The sequence below is a fragment of the Periophthalmus magnuspinnatus genome, chromosome 19 (assembly GCF_009829125.3).
Source record: "Periophthalmus magnuspinnatus isolate fPerMag1 chromosome 19, fPerMag1.2.pri, whole genome shotgun sequence".
Classification (NCBI taxonomy): domain Eukaryota; kingdom Metazoa; phylum Chordata; class Actinopteri; order Gobiiformes; family Gobiidae; genus Periophthalmus; species Periophthalmus magnuspinnatus.
Genome location: NC_047144.1, coordinates 26,371,467 through 26,396,076, shown reverse-complemented (window position 1 = coordinate 26,396,076; position 24,610 = coordinate 26,371,467). Strand labels below are relative to the sequence as shown.

Sequence of the window (24,610 nt, the reverse complement as noted above, 5' to 3'; positions counted from 1 at the left end):
CCCTTTGATTATTATCAGATTTTGCTGTTTGGCATTTAAATAAATTTAAAGATGCCGAAATCAGATTATAATCTGTGCATGTGCACAGTTTAGTGTTTATTGTGGATGCCTATCAAAACTGTCCAGCTGCCACTATTGTTCCTATAACAGTAAAGGCCAGACCACATCACAGGCTGCTGTTACCTGGCCACCTCCATCTCCTCATCCTTCTCCTTCAGTCTCCTCTCCAGATCAGCTTTGATCTGAGACAGCTCCATCTGCAGACGCAGTACTTTGCTCTCCTCTACCTGCACACACATACTTATTTATGCTTGATTATATTACCATGATTACAGTGTTTACTACTTTCTGCATTGCATATACAGAAGATCAAATTTCTGAAACAAGATATCTGGAATTATGTAGGGAAAAAAGTGAAATAACTCAACTGTATATCTCTATATATACAGTATTTAAAAAAAAAAAATCTCCTCCTCACCCTCAGCGGGTGGTCTCATCCCCTATTTTTCCACGCTCGGGTCCTCTACCAGAGGCCTGGGAGCTTGAGGGTTCTGCACATTATCTTTGCTGTTCCTAATACTGGACTGAGATGTCTGATGTTTTTCGGGGAATCTGCGGTAGTCACTCCTCCAGTTTGGGGATCGCTGCCCCGAGTGCTCCGATGACCACGGGCACCACTGATACCTTCACCTTCCAGGCCTTTTTTTATATATATATATATATATATATATATATATATATATATATATATATATATATATATATATATATATATATATATATATATATATATATATATAAAGAAGGCAAACCCTTAGTCTTCTTTCAAAGAGTTTCATTATGTCTCCTGAAATTGTTTTCACTTCACAGCTGTGCTATGTGTGTCCAGGAATGCCCAGAGTCAAAGCAGTGATTCAAGCAAAGGGTGGCTGTTATTTTTGTTTATCTTTTGTTTGCAGCATTCCATGCGTGTCCACTTGTAGAACCTACAATATGTAAATAATCATGGATATAACTTTTCACTGGTAGTGTATATGACATGTTTTATCTGCAATAACACAGCAAAAACAATGCAGTAGACTAAACAGAGATTGCGAAGCAACAGTCGACTTCAGTAAAACAAAGGTATGTATCTTTTGGTAGTATAAGCTTATGGAGAGGAACATTGAGTCTGAGAAAAAAGATGTCTGACCTTGTACTTGATTTTACAATTCTATTTTTATATGCATTTTATTTGTATACAAATATACAAACTGTACAGTTTGATGAAATGTTAATCATATTGTGCATGTGTTTGTGGTGTTTACATTGTGTGAGGGTATTATGGGGTATTGACTGTGAACACCTAACATGCTCTGCCTGGCCAAAAAAAAAAGTTAACATAAAAAAAAAAAAGGTCACACACTCTAATATTTGGTTGAACCACCTTTATCTTTGATTACAGCACACATTCCATTCACTGTGGCATTGTTTTGATAAGCTTCTGCAATGTCGCATACATTTTTCCACCAAGATCTTGCATTGATGATGGTAGAGTATAGGAAGAGATCTCTAAAATACTCAGACTTGCATTGATGACATGTGAAACCTCTTCAGGCATATTTTTGATGAGAAACCAACATCATAACAGTCTTAAACATTAGTTAAGACATTTCAGATGAAAAACATATACACTAAATATCCACCCTGTCAGGTAAATACACATAAATTGGAGTTCAGTGAGGCAGGAGGCAGTGACTGTTTTGTTGTTGCTGGTTAGGTATAGTACCTCGAGAGCAGCCTCAGACTCCTCCAGAGATGCCTGCAGCTCCTCCTTCTCCATCTCCATCTTCTTCTTGGCCTTCTGCAACTCATGGACGCTCCTCCCTCCATCTGAGAGCTGGTCCGACAGCTCAGCTACTTCCTCTGGAACAAAGGCAAGCATGCAAAATGAAGCCTCCCCATTTTACTGGCCTGTCAATAGCATTCACAGAAAAGTTCAGAGCTGATAATAGTGTTTCTACTGTTTACTAGTTTACTTCACATTGCCCCTTAAAAGTATTGAATAATACTTGGTCTGAAAAGGGATTTAGCTTCCTGTTCCTGTAGCAGTTGTGCCTTTAGTTACTGTGTATGGGACAGTGGTATACCCTGGTATATAACTACCCTGGTATATAATTGTTCATTCTTAAACCATGCAGCTGTTCATATTTCTATGTCTACAAAAAAAGATGACGGGATAAAGTTCCATATTGTTTATATAATCATCTTGTCTTTCTATTATTATGGTTGGTGTATCGATTTTTATGGTGAATATGTTCCAGTTTTGAGAAGTAGTACCCTAGGCCCTGTTCCTCTAACCCTGCAGCTGTTCAGACTCTTAAGTCTTCAGTGAGCATGTATGTGACAGTGTGCAGTGGTACCCTGATAGGCCTTGTTCTCCTTCCTGAGCACCTCCATCTGTTCCAGGCTCTCCTCGTAGATGCTCTTAAGTTTGAACAGCTCGGTGGCATGTTGGCGGTTCTCCTTCTGACAGCTCTCAACCTCACACAGCAGCTCCTCGCACTTGTGCCTGTAGTCGCCCAGCTGCTTCTCCAGGAGGCGCTGTTTCTTGTCCAGAGCCTGACCACAGCCATTTGCCTGGGACACAAGATCAGGAAGAAAAAAATGTCAAGTGAACAATACAATTACACTGCCTGGTCAATGGTGGCCAATCCCTGTGTGAAAATGATGTCTCATGCTCCCTGAACCACTCTTTAACAATTTGAGCCCGATGAATCCTGGCATTGTCATCTTGGAATATGCCCGTGCCATCAGGGAAGAAAAAATCCACTGATGGAATAACCTGGTCATTCAGTATATTCAGGTAGTCAACTGACCTCATTCTTTGAGCACAGACTGCTGCTGAACCTAGACCTGACCAACTGCAGCAACTCGTACCTATTTGCTTAGTAAAATCCAGGTGGTGACTCTTTTTTTGTTCAGGCAGTGTATTTTAAGTGATGAAATTACAGTCATAAGGAATAATTTGCAGCCCTGATATTGCCAAACGAAAGTACATATTGTTTCATCTTTGCTCCTTGGTGCACCAGAGGATATTGTAGATTTTGTGGGGCTTTAAAATATATTTTAGTTAAGATAAAACTAAAATTATTTTAAAGCAACAATTTCAGGTTAATCTATTGTATTGCAGAGTAAATCAGTTCAATTGAGGCAAAAAAAAAAAAAAAAAAAAATGCAGTTAACATTAAAACTACCTCTAAGTGACATCACAAGGTGGAACAGAGCATTTTGAGCTTGGAAGATGTAGACTAATAATGGAAGGTTACTGAAAAGTGTGATTGAAACAACACATCAGGCATGTTTTTGATAAGGTAACAGTATAATGTGACTAAAAGCTCACAGGAGTCAGTTTTACTCCTGTGTTAATATAGGACCTTTAATGTTTTATATGCTTTAGGTTACATGGCAGCGCTCACTTGGAGGAAGGGTTAAACGCAGTGGACATGTCCCTGTACCTTGTCAAGCTCCTCACACAGATCCTCCAGCTCCCCCTGCAGTCTCTGCTTGGTCTTCTCCAGAGAGGAGCATTTGGCCTGGGTCGCCTCCACCGCCTCCTCTGCCTCCTGAAGACGCAATGCCAGCTTCTTCCTAACCACACAAAACAGCAGAGGACTGTCAAAGCCATTTGGATATTTTCAGCAGAATGTACTTTATATTGTAGAATATGTTCATATTTGGTTTGCTTTTCTAACATTTGTGTAATGAATGTAAAATAGCCTAAAGTGTAGACATTTAAAGCCACTGTATGTAACATTTTAGCTGGCTGTTTTTATTTTACTATGTCCTGACTAAGAGTGGAGTTGTCTTTTCTTGGGCTATAATGTTCCACAGTATGACATAAAACATATTTATGTCCATGTTTCGAAGTAAGGTTTTAAATTTCTGTTTCCATGGAATCAGGCAGTTGACATGTCACCTTCAGAATTACATATTGTACCTTTCAAAGTGCACTTAGCGCTTGTCCCCATGGTGATAGAAAAAAGTAAACTGCTAAATTGTGAAATATTGCAGCAGTTACTTACAGAGCTATTCTGCAAAATCAACTTTTTAACCATGTTATAGTTTTTCTCCTTCTCATTTACCCTCTCAAAGTTGCAGTTGTAGTGACCAGAATATGACTAAAAATATGAGTAAAATTCTGTAAACATATTGTTACAAAGTGAGTAATATTGCATTTTCAGCTGTTACACATTTAATCAGCATCTCGTTAAAAAAGGCGCTGTCCAGAGAAGTACCTGGTCTCCTGTATTTCGTCAGCATGCTGTAGGGCATCTGACTCTTGCCTGCTCCTCCACAGTGTGACCTCTGTGTTGAGTTTGGACACCAGCCTCTGTAGCTCCTGTCTGCTCTCCTGCTCCTCCTCCAGCTGCTCCCTCAGCCCCACGCTCTGCTGCCGAGCCTGGGCCAGAGCACTGCTCAGCACACCCTTGTTCTGGTCACAAGCACCGCACAGGGTCAGAGTGTACATGACTTACAAGGGATTTTTCAAGATTTTTTAAGAATAAGTTATCATGATATCATGAAATAAGAATAAGCATTAAGAATAAGCTTTACCATGATGCCGAAACTCTTTTCTGGTTTCTGAAGATTGTGATTTTTATTTTATTTTTTTGTTGTTGTTATTTATTCTTGGGCTTGATGGACAGGTTGTTTATGTTATAATTTTGGTATTTTGGTTCAAGACGATTAGTCAATCAGAAAGCAAAAGAGTCTCACATGAGTTTCTCATTTGGGTTGCCAGTTTCAATGCTGAAATGCAATTGTCTTACAACTACAGGACTCTCTCTGATCTGAATCATCACTACCTAAACCCCAGCACCTGCATCCAATCATGAATCAGTGCTAGTGCAGCCTCTGCAGCTCAGTGAGTGAACTCTGGAGATTCTGAGCTTTTATATGAGGCACGGTCTGTCCATATACAGAGAATGAAAAAAAGCTGTAGGTTAAGGCAAATGTACAGTTGTGATTGTAGTTTTTAAAACTATAAAAGACTACATACTGTTTCTTTACTTACAAACTATATTTGTCCCTCAAATTTACGTGACTATGGCCATGTCTATTATTTCCTTATGTAATTCTTCAGAGTTAGATCACAAAAGGAGAGCTGCTGTGAGGTTTACCTTCACTTCCTCGTCCAGCTGCTTCTTGAGCTCCTCCAGCTGTGATTGGAGCAAACCTTTGTTTCGGCTCATCTGATTGGTTTGACCCTTCGCCTCCTCCATCCTCCGGCTCATGTCTGCATTATCAGCTGCATGTGCAAAAAGTAAAATAAATAAATAAATAAATACATGTGTGTCAGATGCCCTCCCATCAAGAGTCCAGTTCACAGTTATGGCGCAGGTGTGGGGGAGTGAGTTATGGGAGAGTGGAGGGTTATGGAAGAATGGGTCATGGGGGAGTGGGTCATGGGGGAGTGGGTTTTGGGGGAGTGGGTTATGGGGGACCTAATTAGCCGTGCCTGTGAGCCTGTTCTTGGCTGAGGTGAGCTCGGACAGCGCCCTCTGCAGGTCCTCTCCTCTTCTGTTGGCCTCCGCTAGCTGCTCCTCCATCTTCTTCAGCTGAGAGTCCGACAACATCTGAGATAAAAAGCATTTAAGATAAATCATTTTAATCATATAAATGCAGACGGATCATAACTGGACAGAGAAAATGCAATATGAATAGTGGCATTATCTTATCTTATTATGTCTGTAGTTTATACCTCTACAAACTTGTTCTGAAAAGCTGTGTTTGTAACCAGAAACACCTGGCTGTAATCAGGACCGTCTTTTGTGATATCACTTGAAATTACAGCGATGATTAGAGGCAGCACATACTCACTTACCTAGCTTGAACTCAAATTGCCACAGTGCTATTACCACACCTTGAGGCCCATTAGATAGCAAAAAAAAAAAAAAAGGAATTTAGTGTTTAGTTCCAGTTTAAAGGCTATATGAGGCAAAACTCACTCAAGCTTCAAGCCATGTTAGAATGTTGTTCTAAACATCCTCGTCAAAAACATACCCGGTGTTCTGTTTCATTCAGACATGTTTGAGTAACATTTTATTATTAGTCTGTCTATATCTCCAAAGCTCAAAATCCTCTGTTCCAGCTTGTGATGTCATTAAGTGGTAGTTTTCATGTGAACAGCTCCTTTTACCTTTAGCTTAGTAGAGATTGGCAGTTCCAAGACTGAAATTGTCCAGATGATTTTAGTGAAGGTGTATTTAAAACACACAGTTCTGATGACATCAGAAGGTGGAACAGAGCATTTTCAGTTTGAGAAGAACTCAGTCTAAATATGCAGGCTTTGTGTGTTAAACATGTGTGAATGAAACGAAACACAACTCCAGGTCTGTTTGTGATGAGGAAACAACATACAACATACACTACCAGTCAAAAGTTTAGATTCGTCTTCTCTTTTTTTTTATTTAAAATTTTTTCTTGATGTTAACTACTTTTTACATTTTAGAAACCTCAAATATAGGAAGCAACATGTATGGAATTGTGTGGGAAAGAGAAAAAAAAAAAAAAAAAATTAAAAGTAGTTATCAAAGCAAAAACTGCCTATTTATTTATTTAATCTAAAACAAGCTTTGAATAATAATAATAATAATAATAATAATAATAATAATAATAATAATAATAATAATAATAATAAAAACTGCAAGCAGTGATAAAGGCCCTCGCCACCCCTTGCGACCGCCGGGGAACATGTCACCCTGGACATCCTGCCTTTCGTTCCCGCTTACATCGCCCCTCCCCCCAAAATCAGCGACTGAGTAATACTATTCCATTCATTCCAATGAGACCATTTATCACATTGTCACGCCTGCACGGTTGGAAATAGAGGTATGTCTTCCTTGGCTTTTTTGTTCAGTATGATGAGAGGAATATGTGTACCAAATTTCAATGGTCTATGACACAGTAATTATTTTTCATCCTTGTTGACCAAAACCCAAGTATTTCAATGAGAAATGTCAGACGTTGCCATGGCAACACCTTTAAAAATAGAGGTATGGTGTCATTGACTTTTTTGTTAAGTGTCGGAATAGGGATGTCCATGCCAAATTTCAAAAGTTTGTGACAAAGTAATTTTTTTGCGTGCCATTTAAAAATTTCAAGGGGGCGCTGTGGAGCAATGTAATATTTGATATGTGTAAATTGCATATCTATGCACTCAGATGAAGATTTTGAACAAAATGTATATTAATGCCGGAAAATAGGAAACTGCATGTTTGAGCTACGGGCCATTTAAAACTTCAAAAAACTTTTTTTTTTTTTTCTTTGCAGGCTGGCCACCCCCACATTTTATAACTTTGAAAATTCCAAAAGATTTCCTATAATCCCACATGGGTTTGGTAAATTGTGACCAATTTGCAAGTTTCTTGAATGAAAATCCACGGCATAAAAAATCCAAATGTTAGAGTAAAAATTTTGAAAAAATGGGGTTCCGCCCACAATGGCCGACTTTTTGTAGGGTTTAGGGTGGGGTCATAGTATAATTTTTTACTTGTCTTGACACGTTCTATGTTTGTACCTACGATGGAAAAGGTCTCTCATTGCCGTAATGTGTTTCAAATTTTGAGGTGGCGCTATTGAGTCATTTTGAAACATTAAATTTTTTGGACATTAAAATAATAAATTTTTCACCAACCTTGAATTTTGGGTCCAATAAAATTGACTTTTCGTTAACGTTCAGGGGGTCAAAAATGACTTCAAATTGGTAAGTATAATAATAATAATTAAAACTGCAAGCAGTGATAAAGGCCCTCGCCACCCCTTGCGACCGCGGGGTACACGCCACCGCGGAGATCCTGCCTTTCGTTCCCGCTAACATCGCTCTTCCCCCCAAAATCAGCGACTGAGTAATACTACTGCATTCATTCCAATGAGACCATTTATGATATTGTCACGCCTGAATGGTTGGAAATAGAGGTATGTCTTCTATGGCTTTTTTGTTCAGTATGATGAGAGGAATATGTGTACCAAATTTCAATGGTCTATGACAAAGTAATTAATTTTTACCCTATTTGACCAAAACCCATGTATTTCAATGAGAAATGTCAGACGTTGCCATGGCAACACCTTTGAAAACAGAGGTATGGTGTCTTTGACTTTTTTGTTCAGTATCGGAATTGGGATGTCCATGCCAAATTTCAAATGTTTGTGACAAAGTAATTTTTTTACGTGCCATTTAAAAATTTCAAGGGGGCGCTGTGGAGAAATGTAATATTTGATATGTGTAAATTGCATATCTATTCACTCAGATCAAGAGTTTGAACAAAATGTATATTAATGCCGGAAAATAGGACACTGCATGTTCAAGTTACGGATCATTTAGTATTTCAAAAAAATTCTTTTTTCTTTGAAGGCTGGCCACACCCACGTTTTATAACTTAAAAAAATTTAGGAGAGTAGCCTATAATCCTACATGAGTCTAATTTATTTTGACCAATTCGCAAGTTTCTTGAATGAAAATCAAATGTGCAAAAAATTCAAATGTGTGAGGTAAAATTTTGAAAAAATGAGGTTCCGCCCACAATGGCCGACTTCCTGTAGGGTTTAGGGTGGGGTCATAATATATTTTTTTACTTGTCTTGACATGTTCTATGTTTGTACCAAATTTCATTTGTCTACGATGAAAAAGGTCTCTCATTGCCGCAATGTATTTCAAATTTTGAGGTGGCGCTATTGAGTCATTTTCATACATTAATTTTTTTGAACATCAAAATAATAAATTTTTCACTAACCTTGAATTTTGGGTCCAATAAAATTGACTTTTCGTTGACGTTCAGGGGATCAAAAGTGGATTCAAAGTCGCGACCAAAATAAGAAGAAGAAGAAGAATAATGGAAACGCATTTTCCACCCATTATTTTTCTCCTAAACCATAACAGCTACAGTCATGTGACTTTCTCACATTGTGCCCCATCACAAATAAGGCCCCTGTGAATTTTTTTCACACGTCCACGACAAATTGCTTGTCTTCTACGAATTTTTGAAAATTAAATTTGAAGAGGGCGCTAGAGAGCCATTTTGTGAGAGAGTGCCTTGATTTGCATACCATTGCGTTCAGCTCACAAATGTGCATAAACCCTGTATTAGCATTCTCACAACAAAAAATGTGTGAAAGAGAAATATTTTATTGAAATATTGCAGAAATTGCGATTTTGTTGAAAATTCACCCTGACCACACCCAAAGTCATAATCAAAATGTAATTGATAATCTTTAATCACACATGGGTTTAGAGGGATTTGGCCAAATTTGAAGTGTTTGTGATGAAAACTGGGCGAGAAAATGTCCTGAATGTGAGGGTGTGCACTTTTGTCGTTCCCGGGTTTGATCCAATATGGCCGACTTCCTGTACATTTTAGGGCGGGGCCATAATATCATTTTTGTCATGTCCCGACATGTACTATTTTTTTATGTGAGTTTTGGATTTTTACGTCGACTTTTTTCCGAGTCGGGCTCCCATTGGCCCCATGAAAATCAAAGTTTGAGGTGGCGCTACCGAGTCATCTTTCGTTGTTTTTTGTCAGGGTCTTTTGTGACAATTAGAGCTCGTCGAGTTCTAATTTGTGACACCACTCACTGCCATGTCGGGGCGTGTTTACTACTTGATTTTTGCCATTTTCCGGGTTTCGGACGCGGTTTTAATGAGTCCCTCGCCGGGACGGAGTCCCAGGCTCGGGCCTAATAATGGAAACGCATTTTCCACCCATTATTTTTCTCCTAAACCATAACAGCTACAGTCATGTGACTTTCTCACATTGTGCCCCATCACAAATAAGGCCCCTGTGAATTTTTCCACAAGTCCACAACAAAGCGATTGTCTTCGACGAATTTTTGAATATAAAATTTGAAGAGGGCGCTAGAGAGCCATTTTGTCAGAGAGTGTCTTGATTTGCATATCATTGCCTTCAGCTCACAAATGTGCATAAACGCTGTATTAGCGTTTTCCCAACAAAAAATGTGTGAAAGAGAAATATTTTTTTGAAATATTCATAAATTTGCGATTTTGTTGAAAATTCACCCTGACCACACCCAAAGTCATAATCAAAGTAAAATTGATAATCTTTAATCACACATGGGTTTAGTGGGATTTGGCCAAATTCGAAGTGTTTGTGATGAAAACTGTGCGAGAAAATATCCTGAATGTGAGGGTGCGTACTTTTGTCGTTCCCGGGTTTGATCCAATATGGCCGACTTCCTGTACATTTTAGGGCGGGGCCATAATATAATTTTTATCATGTCCCAATATGTTCTATTTTTTGATGTGAGTTTCAGATTTTTAAGTTGACTATTTTCCGAGTCGGGCTCCCATTGGCCCCATAAAATCAAAGTTTGAGGGGACGCTGTGGAGCAATATAAAATCTGACCTGTGTAAATTGTATATCTATGTGTTCAGATCAACATTTTGAATAAAAAAGTATATTCATGCCGGGACGTAGGACACTAACTGTGTGAGTTACATGCAATTAAAAACTTTAAAAAATGGCTTTTTTCTTTGCAGGCTGGCCACACCCACATTTTATTACTTAGAAAATTCCAAAAGAGTTGCTTATAATCCCACATGGGTCTAGTTCATTTTGACAAATTTGCAAGTCTGTTTAATGAAAATCCAAGGCGCAAAAAATCCAAATGTGAGAGGTAAAATTTTGAAAAAATGAGGTTCCGCCCACAATGGCCGACTTCCTGTAGGGTTTAGGGTGGGGTCATAATATAATTTTTTACTTGTCTTGACATGTTCTATGTTTGTACCAAATTTCATTTGTCTACGATGAAAAAGGTCTCTCATTGCCGCAATGTATTTCAAATTTTGAGGTGGCGCTATTGAGTCATTTTGATACATACATTTTTTTGAACATCAAAATAATTAATTTTTCACCAATCTTGAATTTTGGGTCCAATAAAATTGACTTTTCGTTAACGTTCAGGGGGTCAAAAGTGGATTCAAAGTCGCGACCAAAATAAGAAGAAGAAAAAGAAGAAGAAGAAGAATGGAAACGCATTTTCCACCCATTATTTTTCTCCTAAACTGTAAAAGCTACAGTCATGTGACTTTCTCACATTGTGCCCCATCACAAATAAGGCCCCTGTGATTTTTTTCACACGTCCACATCAAAGCGTTTGTCTTCTACGAATATTTGAAAATTAAATTTGAAGAGGGCGCTAGAGAGCCATTTTGTGAGAGAGTGCCTTGATTTGCATATCATTGCGTTCAGCTCACAAATGTACATAAACGCTGTATTAGCGTTTTCCCAACAAAAAATGTGTGAAAGATATTTTATTGAAATATTGCAAAAATTGCGATTTTGTTGAAAATTCACCCTGACCACACCCAAAGTCATAATCAAAATGTAATTGTTAATCTTTAATCACACATGGGTTTAGTGGGATTTGGCCAAATTTGAAGTGTTTGTGATGAAAACTGTGCGAGAAAATGTCCTGAATGCGAGGGTGTGCACTTTTGTCGTTCCCGGGTTTGATCCAATATGGCCGACTTCCTGTACATTTTAGGGCGGGGCCATAATATCATTTTTGTCATGTCCCGACATGTACTATTTTTTAATGTGAGTTTCAGATTGTTATGTTGACTTTTGTCTGAGTCGGGCTCCCATTGGCCCCATGAAAATCAAAGTTTGAGGTGGCGCTACCGAGTCGTCTTTCGTTATTTTTTCTCGGGGCCTTTTGTGACAATTAGAGCTCGTCGAGTTCTAATTTTTGACACCACTCACTGCCATGTCGGGGCGTGTTTACTACTTGATTTTTGCCATTTTCCGGGTTTCGGACGCGGTTTTAATGAGTCCCTCGCCGGGACGGAGTCCCAGGCTCGGGCCTAATAATGGAAACGCATTTTCCACCCATTTTTTTTCTCCTAAACCATAACAGCTACAATCATGTGACTTTCTCACATTGTGCTCCATCACAAATAAGGCCCCTGGGAATTTTTTCACTAGTCCACGACAAATCGATTGTCTTCTATGAATTTTTGAAAATGAAATTTGAAGAGGGCGCTAGAGAGCCATTTTGTGAGAGAGTGCCTTGATTTGCATATCATTGCATTCAGCAGATTTTTTTTTTTTTAATATTCCAAAATTTGCGATTTTGTTGAAAATTCCCCCTGACCACACCCAAAGTCATAATCAAAATGTAATTGATAATCTTTAATCACACATGGGTTTAGAGGGATTTGGCCAAATTTGAGGTGTTTGTGATTAAAACTGTGCGAGGAAATGTCCTGAATGTGAGGGTATGCACTTTTGTCATTCCCGGTTTGATCCAATATGGCCAACTTCCTGTGCAATTTAGGGCGGGGCCATAATATCATTTTTGTCATGTCCCGACATGTACTATTTTTTCATGTTAGTGTCAGATTTTTACGTTGACTTTTTTCCGAGTCGGGCTCCCATTGGCCCCATGAAAATCAAAGTTTGAGGTGGCTCTACCGAGTCGTCTTTCATTATTTTTTCTCGGGGTCTTTTGTGACAATTAAAGCTCGTCGAGTTCTAATTTTTGACACCACTCACTTGTCCAATAATAATAATAATAATAATAATAATAATAATAATAATTATAATTATTATTATTATTATTATTATTATTATTGCTATTATTATTATTCGGCCCGAGCCTGGGACTCCGTCCCGGCGAGGGACTCATTAAAACCGCGTCCGGAGCATGGAAAATGGCAAAAATCAAGTAGTAAACACGCCCCGACATGCCAGTGAGTGGTGTCAAAAATTAGAACTCGACGAGCTCTAATTGTGTACACACTCGCATTCAGGACATTTTCTCGCACAGTTTTAATCACAAACACTTCAAATTTGGCCAAATCCCTCTAAACCCATGTGTGATTCAAGATTATCAATTACATTTTGATTATGACTTTGGGTGTGGTCAGGGTGAATTTTCAACAAAATCGCAAATTTTGGAATATTTAAAAAAATATATATTTCTCTTTCACACATTTTTTGTTGGGAAAATGCTAATACAGCGTTTATGCACATTTGTGAGCTGAACGCAATCATATGCAAATCAAGGCACTCTCTCACAAAATGGCTCTCTAGTGCCCTCTTCAAATTTCATTTTCAAAAATTCGTAGAAGACAATCGATTTGTCGTAGACTTCAGAAAAAATTCACATGGGCCTTATTTGTGATGGGGCACAATGTGAGAAAGTCACATGGCTGTAGCTGTTATGGTTTAGGAGAAAAATAATGGGTGGAAAATGCGTTTCCATTCTTCTTCTTCTTATTATTATTTTGGTCGCGACTTTGAATCCACTTTTGACCCCCTGAACGTCAACGAAAAGTCAATTTTATTGGACCCAAAATTCAAGGTTGGTGAAAAATTTATTATTTTGATGTTCAAAAAAATTAATGTATCAAAATGACTCAATAGCGCCACCTCAAAATTTGAAATACATTGCGGCAATGAGAGACCTTTTTCATCGTAGACAAATGAAATTTGGTACAAACATAGAACATGTCAAGACAAGTAAAAAATTATATTATGACCCCACCCTAAACCCTACAGGAAGTCGGCCATTGTGGGCGGAACCTCATTTTTTCAAAATTTTACCTCTCACATTTGGATTTTTTGCGCCTTGGATTTTCATTCAACAAACTTGCAAATTGGTCAAAATGAACTAGACCCATGTGGGATTATAAGCAACTCTTTTGGAATTTTCTAAGTAATAAAATGTGGGTGTGGCCAGCCTGCAAAGAAAAAAGCCATTTTTAAAAGTTTTTCATTGCATGTAACTCACACAGTTAGTGTCCTACGTCCCGGCATGAATATACTTTTTTATTCAAAATGTTGATCTGAACACATAGATATACAATTTACACAGGTCAGACTTTATATTTCTCCACAGCGCCCCCTCAAACTTTGATTTTATGGGGCCAATGGGAGCCCGACTCGGAAAAAAGTCAACTTAAAAATCTGAAACTCACATCAAAAAATAGAACATATTGGGACATGACAAAAATGATATTATGGCCCCGCCCTAAAATGTACAGGAAGTCGGCCATATTGGATCAAACCCGGGAACGACAAAGGTGCGCACCCTCACATTCAGGATATTTTCTCACACAGTTTTCATCACAAACACTTCAAATTTGGCCAAATCCCACTAAACCCATGTGTGATTAAAGATTATCAATTTTACTTTGATTATGACTTTGGGTGTGGTCAGGGTGAATTTTCAACAAAATTGCAAATTTATGAATATTTCAAAAAAATATTTCTCTTTCACACATTTTTTGTTGGGAAAACGCTAATACAGCGTTTATGCACATTTGTGAGCTGAACGCAATGATATCCAAATCAAGACACTCTCTAACAAAATGGCTCTCTAGCGCCCTCTTCAAATTTTATATTCAAAAATTCGTCGAAGACAATCGCTTTGTTGTGGACTAGTGGAAAAATTCACAGGGGCCTTATTTGTGATGGGGCACAATGTGAGAAAGTCACATGACTGTAGCTGTTATGGTTTAGGAGAAAAATAATGGGTGGAAAATGCGTTTCCATTATTAGGCCCGAGCCTGGAACTCCGTCCCGGCGAGGGACTCATTAAAACCGCGTCCGAAACCCGGAAAATGGCAAAAATCAAGTAGTAAACACGCCCCGACATGGCAGTGAGTGGTGTCAAAATTTAGAACTTGACGAGCTCTAATTGTCACAAAAGACCCCGAGAAAAAATAACGAAAGACGACTCGGTAGCGCCTCCTCAAACTTTGATTTTCATGGGGCCAATGGGAGCCCGACTCGGAAAAAAGTCGACGTAAAAATCCGAAACTCACATCAAAAAATAGTACATGTCGGGACATGACAAAAATGATATTATGGCCCCGCCCTAAAATGTACAGGAAGTCGGCCATATTGGATCAAACCCGGGAACGACAAAAGTGCACACCCTCGCATTCAGGACATTTTCTCGCACAGTTTTCATCAGAAACACTTCAAATTTGGCCAAATCCCTCTAAACACATGTGTGATTAAAGATTAACAATTACATTTTGATTATGACTTTGGGTGTGGTCAGGGTGAATTTTCAACAAAATCGCAATTTTTGCAATATTTCAATAAAATATTTATTTTTCACACATTTTTTGTTGGGAAAATGCTAATACAGCGTTTATGCACATTTGTGAGCTGAACGCAATGGTATGCAAATCAAGGCACTCTCTCACAAAATGGCTCTCTAGCGCCCTCTTCAAATTTCATTTTCAAAAATTCGTAGAAGACAAGCGATTTGTCGTGGACGTGTGAAAAAATTCACAGGGGCCTTATTTGTGATGGGGCACAATGTGAGAAAGTCACATGGCTGTAGCTGTTATGGTTTAGGAGAAAAATAATAGGTGGAAAATGCGTTTCCATTATTATTATTATTCTTATTTTGGTCGCGACTTTGAATCCACTTTTGACCCCCTGAACGTTAAGGAAAAGTCAATTTTTTTGGACCCAAAATTCAAGGTTGGCGAAAAAAATTTTATTTTGATGTTAAAAAAAATCAACATATGAAAATGACTCAATAGCGCCACCTCAAGATTTGAAATGCATTACGTCAATGAGAGACCTTTTTCATCGTAGACAAATGAAATTTGGTACAAACATAGAAGATGTCAAGACAAGTAAAAAATTATATTATGACCCCACCCTAAACCCTACAGGAAGTCGGCCATTGTGGGCGGAACCCCATTTTTTCAAAATTTTACCTCTCACATTTGGATTTTTTGCGCCTCAGATTTTCATTCAAAAAAATTGCAAATTGGTCAAAATGAACTAGACCCATGTGGGATTATAGGGAACTGTCTTGGGTTTTTCTACATCATAAAATGTGGGTGTGGCCAGCCTGCAAAAAACAAGCAATATTTTGAAGTGTTAAAGTGCGCATAACTCACACATGCAGTGTCCTATTTCCCGGCATATACATTTTGTTTAAAATCTTGATCTACATGAAATGATATACAATTTACATATGTCAGAATTTTTTGTACTCCACAGCGCCCCCTTGAACTTTTGAATTGGACCAAAAAAATTAATTTGACGTAAACATTTGAAATTGGGCATGGACATTTGGCTTCGCAACCTGAACAAAAAAGTCAATAAGAACATACCTCTAATTTCAAAGGTGTTGCCATGGCATTGTCTGACATTTCTCATTGAAATACATGGGTTTTGGTTAACTGGGATGAAAAATATTTACTGTGTCATAGATCATTGAAATTTGGTACACATATTCCTCTCATAATACTGAATAAAAAAGCCAATGAAGACATACCTTTATTTCCAACCGTTCAGGCGTGACAATGTCATAAATGCTCTCATTGGAATGAATGTAGTAGTATTACTCAGTCGCTGATTTTGGGGGGAGGGGCGATGTAAGCGGAAACGAAAGGCAGGATCTCCGCGGTGGCGTGTACCCCGCGGTCGCAAGGGGTGGCGAGGGCCTTTATCACTGCTTGCAGTTTTAATTATTATTATTATTTTACTTTATTATTTTTTTTGTATTTCATAGTTTTGATGCCTTCAGTGAGAATATACAGTGTAAATAATCATGGAAATAAAGAAGAAAAGCTTGTCCAAACTTGTTACTGGTATTGTAGATCAGAAAACAGTGTTATCTGGGCTCTTTCTGTTTTATTGTATGTACTGTATGCTTTATTGTACCTTGGCCTTGTGCAACGTGTCCAGAGACACTCCCAGCTCCTCTAGCTCATCCCTCAGGCTCAGCTTGTCCTTTTCCAGCCGGGCCCTGGTCCTCTGGAGGGCCGCACACTGCTCGGTTAGTTCAGACAGCGTCTCACTGTGGCGCTTTCTCACCGCCACCAGCATCGCCTCCGACTGGACCGTGCACTCTTCCAAGTCCCGCCTCGCACGCACTAGCTCCGCCTCCCACTTCTTGTTCACCTCCATCTGTCACAAACAAGTTGATCAGCCGTTGTTGGTGCAGGTGTGGCCACAAAAATGCTTTAAATCAAGTGATAACCATATTTCCTCATTAGCTTCAGACATGGGTAGTACTTTATTTACTCAGTTAGTACACTGGCCAAAAAAAGTCACCACCTAGATTTAACTAAGCAAATAGGTACCAGCCTCCTGTAAGTTGGTCAGGTCTAGGTTCACCATCAGTCTGTGCTCTGTGGGTGGGTGTGTAAATAATTGATCGACATTAAGACAAATCCTTCATAACCACGTGCTGCCACTAGCTGAAGCCCTAGTATTGAGCTCTTCTGACTTTTGGCCTTTTAGAATATATAAAATAAACTACACTTTTCTACCAGCAGAGGGCACTCACAGTTCCACTATGCTTATTTTTTACATTTGGATAAACAGATTTTAAAACATACTAGTAATATTAGTAACTAAACTAGTAATGTTTAGTTTCTAAAACAGGTTGAAATAAATAACAAGCGGTGCATTGAAGGGTGAACCAAAGAGAGCAGTCTCAGAACAGGGAGCATAATATTGTCAGAGCTAGATTTGAAACCTAATCTATCCACTGTGATGATAGTAGAGAATCAAAAAGATCAGTTTGAAGTTGATTTAATTGCAATGACAAAAACATTAAATAAAGCACAAAATCTGGTATTTTCAAAGGATGGACACAAAAATAAGACAAACTAAACCATATCTGAAGGAGGACTGCATGAACCACAAATGTTCAAATCATTTCAAATTGTCAACATAAAGCTTTTTGTACAGTTTTAGTACTAATAGCATGAATGATATAGTGAGTGATACTTGTGAGACAGTGACTCCTCCAGCCTCCTCCAATCTGTCAGTCAGCTCCTCCAGCTCTCTGCTCAGCTCAGCCCTTTGCTTCTCCACCTGCAAAACAGACAAAATAATTAGGTCTACTCTTCTATTAAATCAACTGCTCGCAATATCCAAAAAGTAACCTCAATCAAGATCACAAATTAATAAGAATTAAAATTAATTGACAAGTTTAAGATTGCAAACTTTCGACATTAGGAACATGTTATCACTAGAAGCTGCGAAGTCTTACTTTGATGCCATGATCACATCTCGTATTTTGTATTGCATATCATCATGGTCTCAGGCTAACCTAACAGCTCTAAAATCTCTTAGATCTTTACATAATCAGGCCCTGAAAATTCTCAATAAAAAGCCAAGGCATTACCATCATTGCCATGTTTTGGAAAAATATAAAATACTAAGTTTCGACAACTTGATCGGGTACTCTGATATCTGTCTGGTCCATACAGTTTTACATGACGCTGCCCCACCTCCTCTTAAGACCTAAATCCAGCCTCGCTCACAGCTTACAAGTAGAGTGTTATGGTCTGTGTCTAGAGGCGACTGCAATGTTCCTAAAAGAAAGTCTGCCTTCTCTCAATCAGCCTTTTCCTGTAAAGCCATCAAGGAATGGAATGGGCTTCCAGACAATCTAAAGAACATGACTGATTTTTATAGCTTTTCACGGGCCATCAAAAATTGGATTCTAGAGCACCAAACATGCTCACACTAACAATACCATACGGGTATTTTGCCAACAGATGTTACCCTTGTGGGTATCACCTGATGGCCCCCAGATTACCAGACCAATACTGTTACAACATTACATTGCACATTGCATATTGCACTTTTAACTTTGACGGGTATTTAGCCATCAGATGTACATTACATTACATTACATTACACTACATTACATTATATTACACTACATTACATTACATTACACATTGCACTTTTAACTTATAAATATTCATTTTATTGTATATTTGTATATTGTAAAGTTGTTTTGTGTGTGTGTTGTCTCCCCTTCCTAGAACTACAGATGGAAATTAGCTATGAGCTACAATCTGGTGCAAACATATCTGCCACTGTACTTGATGTAATTGTACACTGTCCTAATAAACCAGTAAATGAAATTAAATATTAATATTAATATTAATTATTCTTTGAATAAACATATACAAATTTTAAGCCAACTTGCAATTTACATAACCCTGCACAGCAAGATGAATTCTCACAATATTTGTTAAACTCATGAGAGTCCATCAGGAGAGGTTCTTGTTAGCGCCACCCACTGGTCGACCGGAGACCATAGACTGTTTATATAAATGGACATATCTAACCTTCTACCCGCCATGTTCCAAACAGGAAGTGAGCATGGGCGTGTTTTCGGCTACACCGACTCTGGCTCCAAATTCACTTTACATTGGAAAAACTGTGTCGCCTCTCTGTGTAACTGCTGCAACTGCTCCTCATTTTGGTCTTAAAATGTCCGTATTAGGTTGCAGGTCACATCTGTGGAGAGGTGTGCCTGCTTACAGAAAAAGTTTAGGTTTTTCAAGCATGCATTTTTTAAGTGTAAAATTGGATGTGTGAAGAATTATTATTATTATTCCATCCATCCATCCATTTTCTTCCGCTTATCCGGGGCCGGGTCGCGGGGGCAGCAGTCTAAGCAGGGACTCCCAGACTTCCCTCACCCCGGACACGTCCTCCAGCTCCTCCGGTGGGACCCCAAGGCGTTCCCAGGCCAGCCGAGAGACATAGTCCCTCCAGCGTGTCCTGGGTCTTCCCCGGGGCCTCCTCCCGGTGGGACATGCCCAGAACACCTCCCTAGGGAGGCGTCCAGGAGGCATCCTGAGCAGATGCCCGAGCCACCTCAGCTGGTTCCTCTCAACGTGTAGGAGCAGCGGCTCTACTCCGAGCTCCTCCCGTGTGACCGAGCTCCTCACCCTATCCCTAAGGGTGCGCCCGGCCACTCTGCGGAGGAAGCCCATTTCAGCCGCTTGTATCCGCGATCTTGTCCTTTCGGTCATTACCCAAAGCTCATGACCATAGGTGAGGGTAGGAACGTAGATTGACCGGTAAATCGAGAGCTTCGCCTTCCGGCTCAGCTCCTTCTTTACCACAACGGACCGATACAGCGACCGCATCACTGCAGACGCTGCACCGATCCGCCTGTCAATCTCACGCTCCATCCTTCCCTCACTCGTGAACAAGACCCCGAGATACTTGAACTCCTCCACTTGGGGCAGAGACTCACCACCCACCCGGAGAGAGCAAACCACCTTTTTCCGGTCGAGAACCATGGCCTCGGATTTGGAGGAGCTGATTCTCATCCCAGCCGCTTCACACTCGGCTGCAAACCGCCCCAGTGCCTGCTGCAGGTCCTGGCTTGAAGAAGCCATCAGGACAACATCATCTGCAAACAGCAGAGATGAAATCCTGTGGTTCCCAAACCAGGCCCCCTCCGGCCCCTGGCTGCGCCTAGAAATTCTGTCCATAAATATAATGAACAGAACCGGTGACAAAGGGCAGCCCTGGCGGAGTCCAACATGCACTGGGAACAGGTCTGACTTACTGCCGGCAATGCGAACACAGCTCCTGCTCCGGTCATACAGGGACCGGACAGCCCTTAGCAAAGAGCCCCGGACCCCATACTCCCAGAGCACCCCCCAAAGGACACCACGAGGGACACGGTCGAATGCCTTCTCCAGATCCACAAAACACATGTGGACTGGTTGGGCATACTCCCATGAGCCCTCGAGGACCCGATGGAGAGTATAGAGCTGGTCCAGTGTTCCACGACCAGGACGAAAACCACACTGCTCCTCCTGAATCCGAGGTTCGACTATCGGTCGGATTCTCCTCTCCAGTACCCTGGAATAGACCTTACCGGGAAGGCTGAGGAGTGTGATTCCCCTGTAATTGGAACACACCCTCCGGTCCCCCTTCTTATACAGAGGGACCACCACCCCGGTCTGCCATTCCACAGGTACTGTCCCCGACCGCCACGCGATGTTGCAGAGACGTGTCAGCCAAGACAGTCCCACAACATCCAGAGACTTGAGGTACTCAGGACGGATCTCATCCACCCCCGGAGCCTTGCCACCGAGGAGCTTGCCAACCACCTCAGTGACTTCAGCCAGGGTGATGGACGAGTCCGCCTCTGGGTCCCCAGTTTCTGCTTCCTCCGAAGACGTGACAGTGGGATTGAGGAGATCCTCAAAGTATTCCTTCCACCGCCCGACAACATCCCCAGTCGAGGTCAGCAGCTCTCCACCCGCACTGTAAACAGTGTTGGTGAAGCACTGCTTTCCCCTCCTGAGGCGTCGGACGGTTTGCCAGAATCTCTTTGAGGCCGTCCGATAGTCCTCCTCCATGGCCTCCCCGAACTCCTCCCAACCCCGAGTTTTTGCCTCTGTGACTGCCCGAGCCGCGGCACGCTTGGCCTGCCGGTACTCATCAGCTGCCTCAGGAGTCCCACGAGCCAACAAGGCTCGATAGGACTCCTTCTTCAGCTTGACGGCATCCCTTACTTCCGGTGTCCACCACCGGGTTCGGGGATTGCCGCCGCGACAAGCACCACAGACCTTACGACCACAGCTACGAGCAGCCGCATCAACAATAGAGGTGGAGAACATGGCCCACTCGGAGTCCATGTCTCCAACCTCCCCCGGGATCAGGGAGAAGCTCTCCCGGAGGTGGGAGTTGAAGACCCCCCTGACGGAGGGCTCCGCCAGAGGTTCCCAGCAGACCCTCACAATACGCTTGGGCCTGCCAGGTCTGTCCGGCTTCCTCCTCCGCCAGCGGATCCAACTCACCACCAGGTGGTGATCAGTTGACAGCTCAGCCCCTCTCTTCACCCGAGTGTCCAAGACACGCGGTCGGAGGTCAGATGACACGACAACAAAGTCGATCATCGACCTCCGACCTAGAGTGTCCTGGTGCCACGTGCACCGATGGACACCCTTGTGCTCGAACATGGTGTTTGTTATGGACAAGCTGTGACTAGCACAGAAGTCCAATAACAAAACACCGCTCGGGTTCAGATCGGGGAGGCCGTTCCTCCCAATCACGCCCCTCCAAGTGTCACTGTCGTTACCCACATGGGCGTTGAAGTCCCCCAGGAGAACAACGGAGTCCCCGGTTGGTGCACTGTCTAGTACCCCTCCCAGGGACTCCAAGAAGGCCGGGTACTCTGCACTGCTGTTTGGCCCGTAGGCCGACACAACAGTGAGAGACCTGTCCCCGACCCGAAGGCGCAGGGACGCGACCCTCTCGTTCACCGGAGTGAACCCCAACACGCAGCGGCTGAGCTGTGGGGCAATGAGCAAGCCCACACCAGCTCGCCGCCGCTCCCCGCGGGCAATGCCAGAGAAATGGAGAGTCCAACCCCTCTCAAGAAGATGGGTTCCAGAGCCCAAGCTGTGCGTGGAGGTGAGGCCGACTATATCTAGCCGGTAACGCTCAACCTCCCGCACAAGCTCAGGCTCCTTCCCCCCCAGCGAGGTGACATTCCATGTCCCCAGAGCTAGTCTCCATGTCCGGAGATCCGGTCGTCGAGGTCCCCGCCTTCGACTGCTACCCGGATCTCTCCGCACCCGCCCCTATTATTATTATTATTATTATTATTATTATTATTATTATTATTATTATTGCATTTCTAAAGTAGTTCTTTAAAGCTGCATTATTCAACTATTCTGGTGGGGGATCTACAACATGCTTGTTTCCACATAGATGTTGTTACTTTGCCGTAATGTTCAGCAATATGGATTTAAAGGTCCTATATTACACAAAATTGACTCCTGTGAGCTTTACTCCATGTTAGAATGTTGCTACCTCCTCAAAAACAGAACTTGAGTTGTGCTTGTTTCATTCACACATGTTTGAGTAACTCTTTATTATTAGTCTACATCTCCAAACCTCAAAATGCTCTGTTCAAGTTTTCATGCTGTCAGCTATTTTTACCTTTAGTTCAGTAGACATTAAAAATTCCAGGGCTAAAATGATCCCTTTTTTTGTTTTCTTTTACTATCACATGACATCACAGTGAGTTTTTCATCCTAAATATACAGGGTTTGTGTGTTAAACATGTGTGAATGAAACAAAACAAAACTCCAAGGATGTTTGTGATGAGGAACCAACATTATAACATAGATCAGAAAAAAGTGCAAAATGGACCTTCCTGCTTCTGAAGCGTGCTGACGCAAACCTTGCTTGCTCCGGCTGTTTCCTTCTTGACTTTGCTTTTTAATCATTTTACCTCCTCCAGTGCTGGAAAATTTGTTTAGTTATGGTTTTCTTTCAAGTACACCAAGACTTTTAAACCATTTTTACAATTTTTTACTAAATTTCTGTTGAGCCAGTGACATGTCCAGGGAAGAAAGAAATCTTTCTATGAATGCTATCAACAACAATTTTTTTTTACCACTGTCACAGACGAATGTTGATGTTAACATACAAACAGAAAATGGATTTTTGTCACAAAACAAGAGCAATAAAATTGGAAAAAAAGCGGCGGCAGACATGCGATCTGTGCCAAACATCAAGGTGAGAGATACGCTGCTGTTAGGAGACAGTGCTATCAGAGATGTGAGCCACAAAGGAATCCAAACTTGCTCCTATCCCAGTTACACTGTTTCTGAGATTACAAAACTCCTGCCAAAAGTTTTGTTAACACACCAAGGAGTTAAACAGCTGATTGTGCACGTGGGTACAGTTTTTAAAACAGCTCTGCTTGTGAACAAGTCTCTCCATGGACCAGCACCAAAGTACATCTCTCACATGTTAGAGCCACATGAACCATCTCACACTCTGAGGACTTAAGGGACCGGCCTCCTGCCTGTCCCAGAGTCAGGACTAAACATGGAGAATCAGTGTTTCAGTTTTGTGCAGTTAAAACTTAAAACAGTCTTCCTGAAGATGTGAGACAGGCCTCTACTTTGACAATGTTTAAATCCAGGCTCTGTTGCATACGACTGAAAGGTTTTTATTCTGCACTCTTCTGTTTTAATGCTAATTTTATGGTGATTATTTATGCTTTGATCTGTGTGATTATTTATGCTTTGATCTGTGTGATTTTAATTTCTTTTTTATTCTGTAACGCATTTTGTATTACTTTGTGTATGAATTGTGCCATACAAATAAACTTGCCTTGCCTTGCCTAAATGTATCTCACATCTATTACGTTTGTTTTTTATTGAGAAAAAAAGAAAAAACTTGAAAAACACACTTTCTTACTTGCATCTCCACTTATCTGACCTGTAACTTGGACTGTTGATGTCACTAGCTTGTAGACAAAATTAATGCTATACTGTGGAACATTTCAGGAAAGTTACATAGTGTGCCTCTAATGTATTTACCTAAGTAGAATTATGATTATTTTTTCCTGCTTCTCTGTTTACAGTAAATAAGTCATAACTGGAGTAAAAGTTGGTATAATGACGGTACAGCTCTACACAGTGCCACATTCCTCTCGGGAGAAGATCCGTGTCTGTCAATGAGGCCTGATACTATCTACTCCGTGGAACAATGGACCCCTGTTGGACCTCTGCTGCAGATATAACCATACAGGCCCAGGCGTGTTCGGACACAACACGAGGAGGGGGGCCAGAGCTGGGGGAAAAGGTGAGGCACGTGGGGGTAGGGGTGGAGGTCTGGATACCACCCAGAGAGAGGAGAGAGGAGCAGTGAAAACAGCCCTGAGCCAAATGTCACAGAGGAAAGTATGCACCTTCACATCACAGAGCCCTGACAAGTGGCCCTGAAGTGGATCTGAAGAGGATTTCAGGTGGAAAAACAAAAAGTGAAGATAAATA

General features: G+C 41.0%; 1 protein-coding gene across 3 annotated transcripts in view; it reads right to left on the bottom strand.

Moving 5' to 3' along the window:
- LOC117386944 (myosin-16) overlaps positions 1–24,610 on the bottom strand; it is a 70,695-nt gene that overhangs the window by 7,748 nt on the left and 38,337 nt on the right. For all 3 annotated transcript variants that reach the window (XM_055229788.1, XM_055229789.1, XM_055229787.1), the window contains exons 7-15: positions 17,775–17,861; positions 16,701–16,946; positions 5,501–5,618; positions 5,163–5,290; positions 4,278–4,474; positions 3,498–3,630; positions 2,403–2,619; positions 1,769–1,905; positions 184–287 (exon numbers count right to left, since the gene is read on the bottom strand). In XM_055229788.1, coding sequence (XP_055085763.1) covers positions 184–287; positions 1,769–1,905; positions 2,403–2,619; positions 3,498–3,630; positions 4,278–4,474; positions 5,163–5,290; positions 5,501–5,618; positions 16,701–16,946; positions 17,775–17,861 — 1,367 coding nt within the window. The remainder of the gene's footprint in view (positions 1–183; positions 288–1,768; positions 1,906–2,402; positions 2,620–3,497; positions 3,631–4,277; positions 4,475–5,162; positions 5,291–5,500; positions 5,619–16,700; positions 16,947–17,774; positions 17,862–24,610) is intronic.